Here is a 17,543-nt window from a genome sequence, read left to right on the forward strand (position 1 = left end):
GATGGTTTAGTAATATTTTATACCAAAGTAAGTTACCCTCAAACTGAATTTTACATAAATCGTTTTCTTACCCTACATCTTAACTCCTTGCCCTTCCCTAATGGCCACTGAATAGATTTTCAAGTTAACGGAGCCGGTAGTACCAACACTTCTACCTGCAAAAGAAAGGGAAGCACCAACACCCACAGGGCATGGCTCACCTGTGCAGAGTTCCACGACCAGCCAGAGATGGTTGCTGGTTTCATACCATTCGTGAAAAGTTACGATGTTCTGGTGTTTAATTTCATGAGTGAGGCGCACCTATAAAAACACACCACGTTCAAACCAAAAAAAAAATTTTTTAAACCTTTGCATCTGTTAAAAAAACACCTAAATACACAATTTGGGAATGGGTAAAAAATAAATGAATTCATTTAGTGGAATTCTTTATGGACATCAAAATGATGGTTATAAAGGCTAGTTACATGGAAAAATGCTAATTTAGTGTGTTATCTTAAAAATGACTTTTAAAAATTTTGTGAAATTCAGTTTTGTGTATTTGGGTAAATATACTATTGCAAAAGAAATAGTATTCATAGGAAAATGATGGAAAGGTATTCATCAAAAAGGCTATTATAATGAGCAGAATTACTGGTATTTTTATTCTTTCTACTTCTCTTTTTTGATTTCCTATATTAAGTACACACTATTTTGATAATCAACCTTTAGTAAGGTAAAACAACCTAAATGCTCAATAATACAACAATAGTTAAGTAAGTTGTGTATCAACTTACAAAATAATGTTAAGCCAACATTAAAATGTTTATTTAATTTTATAACAACACAGAAATGACAGTGTCATATAACTGAAAAAGGCAAGAAACAAAATTATAAGATGTCATAGTAAGACCATTTTTTAAATTTATTTTTTTAAATTGCTGTCCTCTACCAGAGGGAGAAAAACATACTTGACTTACCCAGTTGGTTATTTCAGGCCTTTTGCACTTATCAGTGCAAAGAATAGCTACAAAATTGATGGTTCCCTTCCGGCGCCCCTTATAGACAATGGTCTTGCTTCCCCGGCCAATCTCCTCATACAGAATGAAGTTTTCCATCTCCAGGCCACCTTCTCACACTCGGTAAAACGACAGCCTGAGAGCATCTCTAGCTCCTAAAATGTACACAAAAATGGCACACATACATGCAAGTTAGTTGAATGATTAACTAGCCCAGGATATGTAATATATAAGTAAATGCAATAGTTCTATAAATTCATGGAATTCACCTACAAGCAAGTAAGTTCTGGATACCAGTGTGAAGAAACACTTCACAAACCAATATTTAACTTCCTAAAGATGTTAACAAAAATCATGAAAATGACAGCTGCTTCCAACACATGTAACAAAGTCAGGAAATTAATGGAACTTCAGCTGATGTATTTGGCACCTTTGTTACAATGGAAAGCACATTGTGTCAACATCTGTGTAAAGAATGGAACGATATATGCCCCATTAAACCTCAAATGATGAGGAGCAAATGAAACGATGTATGTAAAAAACTTTTATAAACAAATACAGAAGGATAATAGTATTTCCATCTAATCCACGGAAATTGTGCGTAGGTATTATTCAAAGTCAGAGGTCAGCAAACTACTTGTTCCTGGGCCAAATTCAGCCTGTTGCCTGTTTTTGTAAATGAAGTCAAACTGGAACATGGCCACACCCACTGCACTTATATATCATTTACGGGAAAGTGATATATTTAATTTCATGGCAGAGTTCAGTAGTTGTAGGAAACCGTCTGGCCTGCTCACATACTCTAAAATATTTACTATCTGGCCCTTGACAGAAAAAGTTTGCTAACTCCTGTTTTAAATAAAGACTATTTTTTTAACCAATCACTTTATCATCTACAATATCATTTTCTTGGCCAACAAAATCCCCTAGTTTTTGTGAATGAATAAGGATTTTATGTAATCTTTCATCAGACTAGACTTTCTTCATAATTAAGTGAAATAGTAAATTCAGTGTCTTGACATATTCACAACAATGTAATCCAAGTATTTATTCAACTAAAAAATATCCTTTTAAATTGGCATCTCTTTGGGAGAATTATCCATGCTAGACTATAGAAAACTTCCCAGAAATTATCCAAGCAGTAAGAAAGATATCCTCTTTAAAATCAGCTTATGTTTAAGTCAGAACCCGTAGCAACATTCCTTAGAAACAGATAATGTAAAAGAGCAGTGAATTAACAGGCATGCAGTTTCCTCAGGGGAAGATGAAAATGTTCTGGAATTAGATAATGCTGATGGTTGTACAATTTTGTGACTATACTAAGTATCACTAAATTGAATGTTTTCAAGGGGGTGACTTTGATAGGATGTGAATTATATCTCCACTTTGTTGATACAACAGACATAATATTGTACATGTTCCAGCTATAAATTGTGTTGATTTGATACATTTACATATTGTAACATCATCACTATAGTATCAGTTTACACCTCTATCACATCATACTATCATTTCTATTTGCGGTGAGAACATTTAAGATCTAGTCTCTTGGTGACTACAAAGTATATATTATTGTTGCCTATAATCACTATGTTATACAGTAGATCTTACTCAGCTTTGGTTGTAGGCCACACAAAAACAGAGGAAGCCAGAGTCGGCCAGGAGGCAGCAGTCTGCTGACCCCGCCCCAGTAGAGGGAAGCAGTAATCTAAGAATCTAGAAGTAAATTCTATGATTCCATCTTCCAGAGAGAAATTAAAACTTACTATAAAATGGGAAAATTTCAACTATAAAAATGAACAGGCTAGTAATCACATTCAGTGACTTGATTATAAACCTAGTATCTAGATCAAATCAGAAGAAAAACAAGTCAACTGACAGGGAAATTTTTTTAAAATTCTATGTAGAAAAGAAGTGGGGCAATTTTGAATTTAAGTCAATAGAAAAAAAAGGGGGCACAAATAGTATCCATTTCTTTCAATGGACAGTTTTACATTCCTCCCCTCCCTAAAACCCATTCATTAAAGAGAAACAATCCTGACCCTTGGCCACCAAAACACAGCCTAAACAGGAGTTACTATGTGGCAAGAGGTTAACAATGCACAGCATGTAATATATCCAAAATAAGATTAAATCAACCATGGTAAAATGGAGAAGATATTAAACCAGAAAAAATAGATCATTTTAAATGTTCACAAACTGGCTAAACTAGGATACACTTTTGAGGATAAAGATGCTTGGGTTTTTAATGTAAAATGAAAAACTGACTCCTTAAAAACAAGATGATCTTCTCAGTTATCTTTTGTGTTTGAAATTCCATGACTTTAACATTCTTTTTGTCTCAATCCAAGGACATACCTCACCTTAGATTTCCGAATATGAACTTTTAAGTTTGTAACCTATTAAACTGTCAAATAAAACACATGCAGAGAACCCCACAAAAATAAATGCATAGTTTAATGTATTCGTTTAAGAGGTATGCCGTTGCAATCACCACCCAGGTCAGAAATAGCGCTTTGCCAGCCACCCCAGAAATCCCTCCTGCAGCCTGTAGTAATCACAACTCCCCCTACCCTCTTGATTATCACAGTTACTACTTCCTTGGGTTTCTTCCTACTTTTCTCACCCAAGGGTGTAATCCCAGACACGGTTTTGCCTTGCACATTTTCTAAAAGCATAGTGCATCTTCTAAATATCTTTTAATCCATAAATTCACCTAAGACCTCATCTGAGAAGCCAGAAGTCAGAGCAAATCACACACACGAGCAAATGAGTCGTTTAAGACCCAGGGGGTAGGGCAAACATTCAATAAACTCTGATACAGACCAGGTGATAAGGGCACATCAGTAAGGACTGAAGCCCTCCCTGAAATCACCCCCACCTTCTGATCTTTAACTCCCGCACTAGCAGCATCAGCAACACGTGGGAACTCGATAGAAATGCCAAATCTCGCCCCCGAGCCCAGACCTATTTAATCAAAAACTCTGGAATACAGGCCCAGCCATCTGTTTTAACTCGCCCTCCCGATGCACGCTCAACTCTGCGAACCGCAGGCCAAGTTACCCTTTCCCCAAGACCGAAAAGGCGGCAAGGCTTTTCGCTAAGCACTCAACAGGTGCGCCTCCCCGCAGCACGTTACACACCCAATTCACTGCAGGCTCTCAGTTGATCTGAGTTCGGACCAAGGGGTGGCGGGAGAGGGAAGAAGAGTGAGTGGTGGCCAGCGCCCCTCCAGACTCGCATCTCTATCGCGACGTCAGGAACACCGAACCCAGATTCAAGCCCCTAACACTGCCATTCACCTGGTCGGTAGGTGGGAAGATGCAACCGACCCACCAGACGGCTCCCTCTACNCCGAAAAGACGGCAAGGCTTTTCGCTAAGCACTCAACAGGTGCGCCTCCCCGCAGCACGTTACACACCCAGTTCACTGCAGGCTCTCAGTTGATCTGAGTTCGGACCAAGGGGTGGCGGGAGAGGGAAGAAGAGTGAGTGGTGGCCAGCGCCCCTCCAGACTCGCATCTCTATCGCGCCGTCAGGAGCACCGAACCCAGATTCAAGCCCCTAACACTGCCATTCACCTGGTCGGTAGGTGGGAAGATGCAACCGACCCACCAGACGGCTCCCTCTACTGCGCGGTTCTCCGACCCAACCCCCCCCCCCCAGGACGGGTCCACTGGCCAAAGACCGGGGACGAAGCAATGGAGCAAGGCGGGACGCGCAAAAATAGTGTAAGGCCGTGAAGGTCCAGCACCCCTCCACGTTTGGATTCGCCCGCCCCGTCTCCAGGGCAGCACGCAGAACGCCGGAAAGAGCGCCGAGTACTGACAAGCTGATCGGTTTCTCTTCCTATTGGCTGGGGCCTGGAAGTGAGGCTGCTAGGGCGTCTCCCTCAACCCAAATGGCCACTCGCCCAGCCTTAGGACGAGTCGACGACACTGGACCGGGGCAGAAAGTACTGAAGGGAAGCATCAGCGTCCCATCTTGCGAGTTTAGCACCCCTCCGCATTTGTATTCGCCCATCCCGTTTCCAGGGCAGCACTCAGAACGCCGGAAAAAGCACAGGGCCCTGATTGGCTGAGCAGTTCTGGTTTCTATTGGCTGGGGCCCGGAAGTAGGTGTCGGTGAAGGACCGTTAGTCCTGCCTGCCCTTACGGGGTTTGAGGACTGGGGTGTTGTACTGATAGCATGGACCTGCATGGGCGGTAGTTTTGGAGCCTTGGGCTCTCGTGATTTCTTCACAGCCTCACTCCCCTCCCCCATTTCTTTCCATCGCTTTTTCTCTCTAACTTCCTCTGTAGCTCAGGTGGACGTGGCAGCATAGACTCGTTACAGGGTTCCTCACCCTGTAACCTAGGGATTACTTCCTTCTTGTGCCCGAGGAAACGGATTAGAGCCTCGGATCCCGAGTTGATTGCTGTGACTTTGAGAGCTCCACGCCCTCAAATTCCAACAACCAGGCACGTTAACTCTAGCTCCCTCTTCCATTTAAGTTAGCGCACTGCGTTTCTCAAACTTTAGCCTCAGAGTCCCCTAGGGCGCGAGACCTTGTGAGAACATCTCTGGATCGCACCCACAGAACTTCCGATTCAGTAGGTCTGGATGAGGCCCACCTTTTTGCATTTCTCTCAAGTTACCAGGTGATGTGGATGTTCATAGGGGGGACCACGCTTTACGAACCTGTCTGTAGAGGAACTAACTGTGCCTCTGATCTCACGTAAAGCTCGAACACGTAGTATTCTTTGACTTCTAACCCGTCCTGCCATCTCAGGAATCTTATATTACTATTTTCAGGTTTGCAGACCGGCATAGCTCGTTTTATTGTGTTCTATTTCATTGGACGTTACAGGTATTGCATTTTTTTAAATAAGACGACCCTCCACCAGCCAAACGATAGGACTCGCTTTATTGCGATACTCGCTTTATTGCGGTCGCCTGGAACCTACAGTATCTTCAAGCTATGCCTATATCTAACAGTTCTGATGTGGAAAAAAGTTTCTCATCCATCACTCGCTAGTTAATGAAGACATAAAATGAGACAGTATCACGGGAGACAATCAAGCAAGTACAAGGATCCTGCTCAGTGACCACCACTGGTCCAGAGGTTAAACCTGGACATTAGTTCCATAAGGAAAAAAAACAGTGATATTTAGGCTCTTGATCAGCAAGGAGAGCTGAAATACCATGTTTTGTGAATGCTTCAATTCCTGAGCACTTTCAGAGTGACCTTTGCCCTCTCGAGTTTACATTTTCATTCTCATGAGAGAGGAGAAGAATGTATCTGACGTGAAGAATTCCAAATGCTGAGTTATGCTGGCTACTTCAGAAATACCTGATGCCTCATCTTCATCTTTTATTAACTTTATTTTTATCGTTGATGCTAGTACAGATGTTCCCCTCCCTCCTGCCTTTGCCCACCTCCACCTCACTTCATTTTGATAATCACAAAGAATATCGTCATTCAGTCACGTAGAAAGTGACTTCCTTGGGCAAAGCACTCTTAGATGTCAAGGAAGAGAAAAAAAATATTAGTTATTGCCCTGGCCAGGTGGCCTAGTTGGTTGGAACATAATCCCATGCACCAAAACGTTGTCAAATGGATCCCCAATCAAAGCACATGTCTAGGTTGCAGTTTGATCCCAGGTTGGGGCTTGTACAGGAGGTAACCGATTGATGATTCTCTCCCACAATGATGTCTCTCTATCTTTCTTTCTCTCTCCCCGGCTCCTCTCTCTCTTTTAATTCAGTAAACATATCCTTGAATGAAGACTTAAAAAATTATTAGTTGTTATATTTATTCAAAGGGGCATACAAAAATAACAAGTAATAATGCTGATACATGGAAAATTATTTTAAAAATTAGAGAAAGGGAAAGCACATTTAAAAATTCACCTAGGGCCCTGGCTGGTGTGGCTCAGTGGATTGAGTATGGGCCTGTGAAGCAAAGGGTCACTGGTTCGATTCCCAGTCGGGGCACATGCCCGGGTTGCAGGCCAGTTCCCCAGTAGGGGACACATGGGAGGCAGCCACGCATTGATGTTTCTCTCCCACTCTTTCTCCTTCCCTTCCCCTCTCTCTAAAAATAAATAAAATTTTTTTTTAAAAATTCACCTAGGTTTTGGAGGGAAATTAGATCAAAATATACATGTTTTGAAGGCCTGTAGGTGCTCAGAGTGAGCCCTGAAATGGGTTGAATGCTTCTCTAGCTGCTATTGGAGAGAAAAGCATAACCCTTCAGTCTTCACTGGCTACAAATTAAAAGCAAGCTGTTTAGTCAGGAAAGGTCTATTCCTGAACGAAATGCATCCCCTGAGTCTTCAAGGTGCACTGTAAAGAGCAGTGTTGATATAAACACTAACTCCTTTTCACGTTCCCTCCACATAGGCAGACAGCATCAAGTCACACCTGATTCGGTAAACACTGCTACACTTAAGTGACAGCTCTTGAAGGCAGGGCGGTTATAAATCCAGGTTTATCTCCCCTGGCAAATACTGGGAGTGTAGCTCTTCTAGAAAGCCAGTTACACATGAAGCCCCATGCTGAAGAAATTCACATACTCTTGCGACAACTGGAGAACCTAAGAAAGATGCTCCACTTCCTTAAGAAGGGAGACAAAAGAGGGCGCTGCTTTCCAAAGTCTGTAACTGTCCCTATACAATTCGTCTGGTTCCCGATTCAAAATGGTGAACTGAAAACGTGAATTTATCACAGCCTCCCCAAACCTCACTGAAATGACTGATGGACATTAAAACCGTAACAGCACCAACCAGAAAGGGAGGCCTCCTGAGATGGACACTCCAAGACGCCTGCGGAACACAGACAGCACAGGGCTTCGGATAAACAGAGGATCCGGAGTAGAACTACCCGCAACCTGGCCACTGGTGTGCGTCCTGCAGCATTCCATCCCTATCTGGGTATTGGAGGAAAGGAATTCCGCCTCCACTACCAACCCACCTCCACCGTGGGCAGTGACTCCCTGCAGTGGCTTCTGCTTTCAAGATAAAACCCGGAAATACTTTCTAAACAGCAGAAGCAGGGGACCTAGCGCAGGGGAGGATGGAGAGTGCCTTCTGAACCATGAGACTTTTCTGCAAAGGGTGGTGGCCCCAGCTAGTCTTTTAATCTTCAGTGAAAAGATTGGAGTTTCTTTGTTGGGAAAAGAGATTTCGCAGAAACAAAATACTGACATCTGGCAAGATGGGAAAGTCTACCAATAAAATCTCGGTGCCTTCTCACCACAAAATAAAGTTCATTAATCAGTAAACCCCAAAATGTGCAATAAGTACTAAATGGCCCTTTAGTGCCTTACTCTTGCACATGAACATATCGTCAGCAATATTAAAATGCGTGTGGACAGATGCCAATATGGCTGAGATTAAAATCAGCAAACCAATAAAATAACTCAGAGGGAACAAAAGTAATGCAGGAAGCAAACTGAAACTTCCAAATTATGACTAATATTTTTTAAGATATGAAAAGGTATAGCGCTCATAGTTTGCATTTTGGGTTTTCTTTAATCCAAGAGATACTTAAGAATTGGATTTTTTTCTTTGTTTTTAATTAGAAACAGAATCAATTTTGTTGATTTTGGCCTGTATATTTAATTTTAGGAATTTAGGAGTTTATTGAAATATCTGTGACCTAATATGTGGTTAATGTTTTTAAATGTTCCACGAGCGTTGGAAAGAAAATATATTTTTATTTGTTGGGTTCGAATTTTCATACACTTGTTTTTGAGCTTATTAATTGACATGCACAAATCTCCCGAATCCTCTCTCTCTGTCACTTTGTCCTGTTGGCTCCGCCAGTTCCTGAGAAAGGCATTTGGAAGTTACTCACTCTGGTTGTCATTTTGTCACTGGTTTGTTGTTGTGTTTAGTCCAAGGATAATGAGCTTGTACACGCAACAAAATGACCCCAATGGAAGTAGAAGGAAAGCATTGCTAGATGAAAACAGAGATCAATGAAACAAAAAGGGGGGAAAGCCACTTGCCAGGGATATCAATTCAGAGGCAGGAGCTGGGTCCAAGATTGACGTTCCCAAGAGAACTACAGAAGCGGCTGGCCAGGGTGTCTTGGGTCCCCTGTGCCCACTAAGATAAGGTGCATTCCGTTCTCAGATTACCAGCCCAGAGAACAGGTTCTCCTGGAGACAGAAGCTGGTGTCTGGGAGCCTCGGGACTGAGGGACCCGTGAGTCTAGAAAGCCTGGGAGGGTCATTCTTTGGGCACCAGCCTGCTAGTGTGAACATGCTGAGAGAGCCAGACACCCTCTCCCTCTTGGGTGTGAGATTTTCAACTTTGTAACACTAATTTATAGCCCTTGAACTCTCTAGCCTCCTGGGATGTCTTTTTCCTTGAAGGATTAATGACTAGCAATTTAATCAGTCTCGTGCTGATGGACATTTGGTCACAACCCAAATGGCCATCAGCAGGAGACTGATTAAATCAGAAATAAATTTTCCTTTTGTGCATTGATAGGAAAATATCTCCAAGATGAATTACTAAAGACAAAAACCAACATGCATAACACACATAACATATAGTATTATAGACTACCATTTGTGGAGAGGAAAAAAAGAGGCAAAAGTGTGTGTAGGTATTCACTTTTGTGTGCAAAGAACAGCTCCAGCATCTCCAAAGGGAGCAGGAGGAGCCAGGAACTGCTGACTCTGGGGGGTGGGGGGAGGGGAAGCAGACCTGGGTGTCAGGGATGCAACGGGGTACGGTTGCATTTGGAACCACATAACTACTACCTAGTCTGTCTGTGCACCACGGAACCTAAATGAATATATATCAAAGTTAGATATCATACGTATGTATATTTAATATGTATACACAGGGGTAAACATATATTTACATGTGATCAGTTTTATCATTTCAGTGGACAAAAGGAAGCATGGCACATCTATGTTCTTCATACCCCTGAGGCGCCCTTCCCACAACCAGCCACACCCCCCCTCCTCCCTAGGCCTCTGGCCATAGCAACAACATTGATTGGCTATTCCACTTATTTATGCATTCATTGGTTGATTCTTCTATGAGCCTTGTCCAGGCATTGAACCCACAACCTCAGCATGTGGGACAAAATGCTCTAAGCAGCTGAGCTACCCGGTGCCTCGAGGGGAGAATGTGTAAGTCCCATCATGTTGTCTGATGGAGCACCAGAATCCTCTACCCATCAACCACCTGTCTCTGCGGGGACCTGGTCTAGTCTTCCAACACCACCAAGGTCTCTAAGGAGTTTTCCTGAAGAAATGTCTCCCGCTCCTCATTCCTACCTTTACCAATGCCAAGAATCTGCAGATCAGTCAAATTTAGATTTTGCTCTTAGGCCAAATTTTGCTCTTAGGCTCAGGCCAAATTATTAGGCCAGTCTCCCTAAGAATCTTAATGGAGGAAGGGAGAGACATGCCCTCTTTTCCCAAAAGCCATTTCCCTCTTTGCTGATCCACAGCCCACAGTGAGAAGGACACTCTCACAGGTACACCCATCTGGACAAGCATCTCTGACCTTTTCGTCTGAGGACAGGTTCTTATGTGATACAGTGCTATCAAAGGGTTACTTATTTCCTCGGTGATTTTTTTTGAAATTACTTTTAAGTTTAGAATGACATCTCCCATGGAGAGATTAGACAGTCCCCTATTTTTCTACTTTTATACTTTCAGTTTTTATGTTAGATTGTTTAGTCCATTCGGAATTTATTTTGCAAACATTGGGAAATTAGGTTATAATTTGATTACATCTCAGGATGTTTAAACAGCTACCCCAGCACTAAACCTCTCCCTTAACTCAGAAATATGTGATGCCTCCTTCATTATAGATCAAATTCTTTTTTTAAAATATATTTTATTGATTATACCATTACAGTTGTTCTATTCCCCCCCTTCAATTCCCTCCACCCGCACACTCCCTCACCCACCATTCTCCCTCCCTTAGTTTATAACCACGTGTCTCAAGTTCTTTAGATTCTATATTTCCCCCACTATTCTCGCCCTCCCCCCTATCTATTTTCTACCTACCATCTATGCTATTTTCTGTGCCTTCTCCCCCCTTCTCACCCTCCCACCCCCCTGTTTCTAACCCTCCATGTGTTCTTCATTTCTAAGGTTCCACTCCTGATCTAGCTGTCCTCTTGGTTTGCTTTTGTTTTAGGTGTGGTTGTTAATAACTGTGTGTTTGCTGTCCTTTCACTGTTCATATTTTTCATCTTCTTTTTCTTATATAAGTCCCTTTAGCATTTCGTATAATAAGGGCTTGGTAATGATGAACTCCTTGAACTTGACCTTATCTGAGAAGCACTTTATCTGTCCTTCCATTCTAAATGAAAGTTTTGCTGGATAAAGCAATCTTGGCTGTAGGTCTTTGGATTTCATGACTTGGAATACTTCTTTCCAGCCCCTTCTTGCCTGTAAGGTCTCTTTTGAGAAATCTGCTGACAGTCTGATGGGTACTCCTTTGTAGGTGACTGTCCCCTTATCCCTTGATGCTTCTAGGATTCTCTCCTTCATTTTGGTCTTGGCTAATGTAATTATGATGTGCCTTGGTGTGTTCCTTCTCGGGTCCAACTTCTTTGGGACTCTCTGAGCTTCCTGGATTTCCTGGAAGTCTATGTCCTTTGCCAGACTGGGGAAGTTCTCCTTTATTATTTGTTCAAATACATTTTCCACTCGTGGCTGCTTCTTTCCCCCTTCTGGTACCCCTATAATCTGGATATTGGAACGTTTAAAGATGTCCTGGAGGTTCCTAAGCCTCTCCTCATTTTTTTGAATTCTCATTTCTTCATTCCTTTCTGGTTGGATGTTTTGTTCTTCCTTCTGGTCCATTCCATTGATTTGTGTCCCCGTTTCCTTTCCATAACTATTGCTTTCCTGTGCATCTCCCTTCATTACAATTAGTTTAGCCTTCATATGTTCCTCTAATTTGTGACTTTGTTCCTCTAATTTGTGACTATAATCTACCAGTTCTGTGAGCATCCTGATAAATAGTGTCCTGAATTGTGCTTCTGAGAGGCTGGCAATTTCTCGGTCCCTTAGAGTTATTGGCTCTGGGACTTCGAGTTCTTCTTGCACCATCTTTTGGGCTGTTTGTGCCTGTTCCGTAGCAGGATCAGAGCCCTAAAGTGTTCACTAGAACAGGGCAACTAAGTCGCTGGGTTGTGACGTTGTATGTGGGGGCGGGGTCAAAGAGGGACAATGGCTCTCACTGGTATTGCAGGGCAACTAAGTCGCTGGGTTGTGACGCTGTATGTGGGGGCAGGGTCAAAGAGAGACCATGGCGTCCTGTTCGCCGCCTGCCGCCACGGCCCTCACCGGTGCCACAGTTGCTGCCGTCACCAGGCCCACGCGTCTTGCCCCACTGCACGCGAGTGTGCCACCGCCGTCAGCCCTCGCCCCCTGGGGCCTGCGTGGTCTGTCTCACTGTGCGCGAATATGCGCCCGCGGTCTGCCCCGCACCCCAACTGGCTCCCGTCTGCCTGCGAGCCTGGGTCGGGGGCCCTGTCCTGCCCGACCCTGCTCGCTGCTGTCTCCGCCCCTCTTACCGTCCTCGTGTTAGATGTAGTCGGACTTCCGTATAATTCAATTATCTGTCCTTTGGTTGTGTCTTTGTTTCTCCAAACCTTTGTTTTATTCAAACTTGGTTGTGGGAGAAGGCACAGTGTTTCCACCTATGCCTCCATCTTGGCAGAAATCCTATAGATCAAATTCTTTAATGGGCACATTAAAGGGCTGTCTCCAGCTCATTAATTTTCTTCTGTTGAACTATTTTTGAATGAGTTGGAGATAGTTCTTAATAATTGGGGTTTTAAAATTTCATACTGCAGAAGAAAGAAAGGTTATCTGCAGAGAAGTAAGGGGCATAGGTGGTGATGGGAGAACCGCAAGAGAGGGGAAATGGTGGAGACGAGGCGGAACAGGGTGTGTGACTGCCAGTCAGTCCATGTCGACGCCCCGGGCCGCTGAGCTGCATTAACAGCCCGGCTGTGGCCAGAGAAGATCAGATTAAGAGAGAAAACCCCGACATCACACCCTGCAGTCTGCATCAGTCTCGGGGCAGGAGCACAGGAATCAAATGGGTAACCCATCCATCCAATCACAAATATAGAGTGAGGGCCTACTGTGCGTAAGGAAGCACATGAGCTCCTGAGTCTAAAGCCATGAAGAAAAAGAAAGGACTCTGCCCCTAGAACTTACTGGAAGGAGAGAGATGTTGCCCCCTGGAGTGAGGGTGTGCAGCTGGTGGGCGGTCATGCATCTTGTTTTCCTTTGTTGTGAAGACAGGCACCGGGCGTGAGTGTAAGCTGTTGGCAGCTCAGAATATGGATCTGCCTCTTATATTTGGGTTCTTGCTCCTTGTTGCGGGTTAAGTTGCCTAGAACTAGAACCCGAGGAAAACCTGAGTGAGAAATCAGAGTAAGAAGGGCACGTGCTATATTCACCATACGAGGCTTGACACTAGTCTTAACCATAGTCCTCATGACAGCACTGCATGTGGCCTCAGCTCTAGCCCTCGGGCTCTCTCTGTTCCAAGGTTAACAGGAGCCCGAAGCCCAGCCCATGCCCTGAGCCCACATCTAACTCCGCTGCAACCCTAGGGCAGTCCCCTAGTTATTCCTACCCGTTGAGATAGCAAACACTACCGCATCTGGGACCTGCTACCATCCGAGATTGGAAGATGCACGAGTAACAATCCAACCGCAGTTGTTCTTCCGGAGATGGTGTCCTTACTGGAGTAATCCCACCCTCTTAGCATCTGGTATGTAACTAATTATTTGGAAACTGTTTTTTTTCCTTGTCCAGGCATGCATCAAATGCAAACAGCAGTTTCCTTTCAACTGATAGAGTGAGTAGTATACCTTTAAATTCTGCCTCATGTGTCGGTGCCACAGGTTACCCATAGTGACCCTGACCATGTCAGCATCCTACAGAACGTCACACAGGGTCGCTATGTCGAGGCCATCATGCTACTGGAACCAGGAAAGGTCTGGAATCAGGAAAGGTGGGAGTAGCAGACCCTCTAGATTCTCTGGGGATACGCATTATTTGCCCTCTGAGGGTAGGAGAAAATTCAGAGGCCTTTAGTCCATACTTCAAAGCAAAGAAGTAACCACACCTTGCACCCCTATTGCCAAGAAAGATGCACCATATTTGATGGGCCTCTCTGGGTTTCTGAGGCAAAATATACACAAATGGGCTACTCTGAATTTACTAATATGAAAAGGATGCCCCATTTGAGTGGTCCCCAAGCAAGAGACGTTCTCCGGCCTGTCCAAGTTCATGAGCAAATAGCTCTATAATTTGGTCCCCACACCCCCATGGATGCAATGGCACTGAATCCACATGGACCATGTGGTCAGCCCTGACAGGATCATCACAGCACTGCTGCTTATGAACGTGAAAGGGAACATCTTCTCTATCAAGTAACTCCCTTTGAGGAAGTTAGTTCTTGTCTCATTAGAGGACCCTGGTAGATATCACTGGACATCAGGTCCCCTGGAGATATGAGCTCCTATCATGAACTGAGTTATGTGACCCACAAAGCCATAAAGATGGGCGTGCCCGATGTGGCTGCATCACTAATTGCAGGCCCTGAACCTATTACTGAGTTGCCTGAACAGGCTGGTTCTGCTCCCAGCGTGCCTACCCTTGACCCATGTAAACCTCACCCTATCTCACACCTTTTTCCTCTTGGGGGTTCCCTTGGACCAGATGACTAAGGGAGAAAAATTCAAGCCTGGCTTACAATTTTCTGTGCAAGGTTTCTTAGAACCGAGCAGAAGTGGGCTGCTGTGGCATGATCGACGCAAAAAGCAAAGAGAGGTGGCTTTTGAAGACTAAAGGAAGGAAAATCCTCTTAGTAGGGGGGACATTTAAACAGCAGATCCACTTGTCTCATAGAGAGAAGGCTCGGAGGAAAGGGCAAGAGATCCGCGGACTGTGACGCAAGAAGCGAAAGCGCCTGGGCCATCATCCCTCTCTTGGGTCTTCTCCTGAGACCGCATGCAGCCTCTCCCACACGCCCTGCACTGTGCCCCTCACCAGTCCGTCCATCATCGCCTCTGGACGGACAGCCTGTCCTCTGCCAAATCCCTGGCTATTCCCTGAAGACCCGGCTTCTCCTACCACCCTCCCAAGGCACGGCCATCCTTTTCTCAACTCAGGTGATTTTTTCATTGCCCATCACTCCCCTCTAGTTTTTACCGTCCCAACCGTGACAATTACTACTCTCCTGTGTATACTCAAAACTACCCTGCCCCTCTCTTCCTTCACTAAACTCATCTGGAAAAGAAAAAACAACCTTGGTCAAATGCAACTTCCTTCCTCTCTCTTATGTCAAGATGGGAGCAATGGCAGCTGGAGATCAACGCACAGTCATGCTGATCGAGCCCTATTTTAAATTTATAACCCATAAATTTCAGGCGGCCTCTCTCTCGGGTCCCCAGGAAACCCTGCATTTCCTTAGACGATTCACTTTTTCCTATTGAGCTACTTCCCAGCTTCTCTCCCCTCGGGCCTCTGAGACTCTCATCACTTTCATCAGAACCACGAAATCAACCCATTCACATCTCTCTGAATCCGTGGACTCTGTCTTCCCTCTCATACACGGGATGAGCTGCTCCTGCCGACAGGCAGCCCCGCCCACTCACTCCCTGGATCCCTCCCCTCTCTCCTGCAGAGGGCTCCTCCAAGTCTCCTCATCTTCTCCCACGTCACCCATGTGCTCCGCTAGCATCAGCACTGAATTCTAAATGTTTTCTCTTGCTAGAGGCAATTTCATGGAAAGAAATTAGAAAATTTGATGAAATTGATATACGCTTTAGCAAAATTCAAACAAATAATATCACCTCAAACAGAGAGAAGAAATAGTAATGAAACAATAACTAAGAAAGAAATTGAAAATTTTGTGAGAGATCTCAAGTTCCCCAGGTAAATTTTGTTAACCCACCTTCAAATAATAATACATACGTTTTAGGTAACTTGTCGTCAAAAGACTTCTTTTAGAGATATACAGTGAGCTGTTAGTGAGTGAAATTAAGTGTCTGGGATTGGGATTTGCTTCAGAATAATTCAAGGGATGTGGGAATTGAGTGAGAATATAGACAGAATGGCTCCAAAGTGATCATTGTTGAAGAAGCTGGTGATGAATGCATGGAGCTCGTTTCCCGATTCTATCTTTAAGTTTGAAATACAACTTTGAAAGAAGACTGCTGGGTGTACTGGTGACGGCTGTGACTCGTAGACCATCCGAGGATGAGCCCAGGCTCTGAGAGCTGTGTCATCAAGATCATCTCTCAGAAAAGAGGAAGACAAACTGGGAAGAAATTAGAGAAGAAGGGAGCACTTAGAGAATCTTTTCGAAAATTGTTTTCTCTGGGTCATCCCGGGATTTTGCCTAAACACCCCTATGACAGTGGGCACCATATCATTAACAAAACTTCTTTATAGTTTCCTTCTAGCAAAACTATTTCTGTTTGATTATCCAGGACCCCACAGACTGTAGACTACAGAAGGACGTGAAAATAGTGTCCTACTGGCCATCAGACTAAACTTCCATAGTTACTTTGTTCTGTTTTTCAACTCTCAGTTCTGTACAATGGCTGTATTCATCTATTTCTATGACAGGAATAACCCCTAAGTACTGTCAGTTTACGTTATATTTGGTCTCTGGTTAGGATTAATACCCCTTTATTTTGTAACTTGTCTTGGGTATTTTTATATACTTACTATTCTATATGCACTTTAGGATACATTGCCATTTCCTTAAAATAAAATTTCTTTGACATTTTATCGGAGTTACACAAACTTCCCCAATTAATTTAAAGATGATGACATCAAGTCTTTCTATCTGGTTAGCTTGGCTGACCTGTGGCCACTGTCCTCAGGTCTCCGCCAGCCCTAGTGGAACACCACAACCTTTCACCAGCTGTGCTTGGGCGGCCAGCAGGGGGCGCCTCCCAGGGCACTGACCTACTGACACAGAGGCCTGCAATGAGCCCTTGGGAGCCCGGCACGGATGTGACCAGATCAATGGCACGGCTTTTTGGAAAATGTTCGCATTGCCCAGGGTCCTCACATTTACTGGGAAAAGGGCGGAACTCCCAGCCGAGAGGCCTGCTGACGGAGAAGGTGAGTCTAGCCAAGTGGTCAGCGCCACTGCCGTACTCACAGGGTCACTTGTGCTTCCTTTCTGCCGTTTCTTTTCTTACTGTACCGTGTGCTTCCTTTGGTTATGTTTTTGCCCTTCCCATGAGTTTCAGCTTTTTAAAAATCAGGTACTTTCACGTGTATCTTCGGTAAACACCAGAAAGACTCTGCATTTTCCTCCCAGTCTACAAGAGTCTTCTTCTAAAGAAGATTTAACCCTGCAATGGTTCCTGTAACTCTATTATGCATTGGCCTTATTCTTGTCATTTTTTTACGTTTTGACTTTATCGCCCTTTATCATTGTTCCCCTCTCTTGATTTGCTATCTTTGTTTTCAGAGCATGCTGTGGTCGCATCTTCCATTTATTTGGTCCATGGGGGGCAGGTTTGGGAGAAATAAACCGTT

The 17,543-nt window shown here is 44.0% G+C and overlaps 1 protein-coding gene across 5 annotated transcripts in view; it reads right to left on the reverse strand.

Annotated features, from left to right (window-relative positions):
• ULK4 (unc-51 like kinase 4) overlaps nucleotides 1-4,740 on the reverse strand; it is a 307,020-nt gene extending 302,280 nt beyond the window's left edge. For 2 of the 5 annotated variants that reach the window (XM_037030551.1, XM_037030546.1), the window contains exons 1-3: nucleotides 4,139-4,242; nucleotides 957-1,150; nucleotides 201-300 (exon numbers count right to left, since the gene is read on the reverse strand). In XM_037030551.1, the coding sequence (XP_036886446.1) occupies nucleotides 201-300; nucleotides 957-1,094 (238 nt within the window). In that variant the 5' untranslated portion in view covers nucleotides 1,095-1,150; nucleotides 4,139-4,242. Of the gene's footprint in view, nucleotides 1-200; nucleotides 301-956; nucleotides 1,151-4,058; nucleotides 4,103-4,138; nucleotides 4,243-4,297; nucleotides 4,349-4,575 lie in introns of those variants that run through there. The other 3 variants (XM_037030547.1, XM_037030549.1, XM_037030550.1) reach the window with 3 other exon arrangements.
• Nucleotides 4,741-17,543: the final 12,803 nt, after the last annotated feature.

Source organism: Sturnira hondurensis, unplaced genomic scaffold (genome assembly GCF_014824575.4).
Source record: "Sturnira hondurensis isolate 20B ecotype Veracruz unplaced genomic scaffold, ASM1482457v3 Scaffold0020787, whole genome shotgun sequence".
NCBI lineage: Eukaryota > Metazoa > Chordata > Mammalia > Chiroptera > Phyllostomidae > Sturnira > Sturnira hondurensis.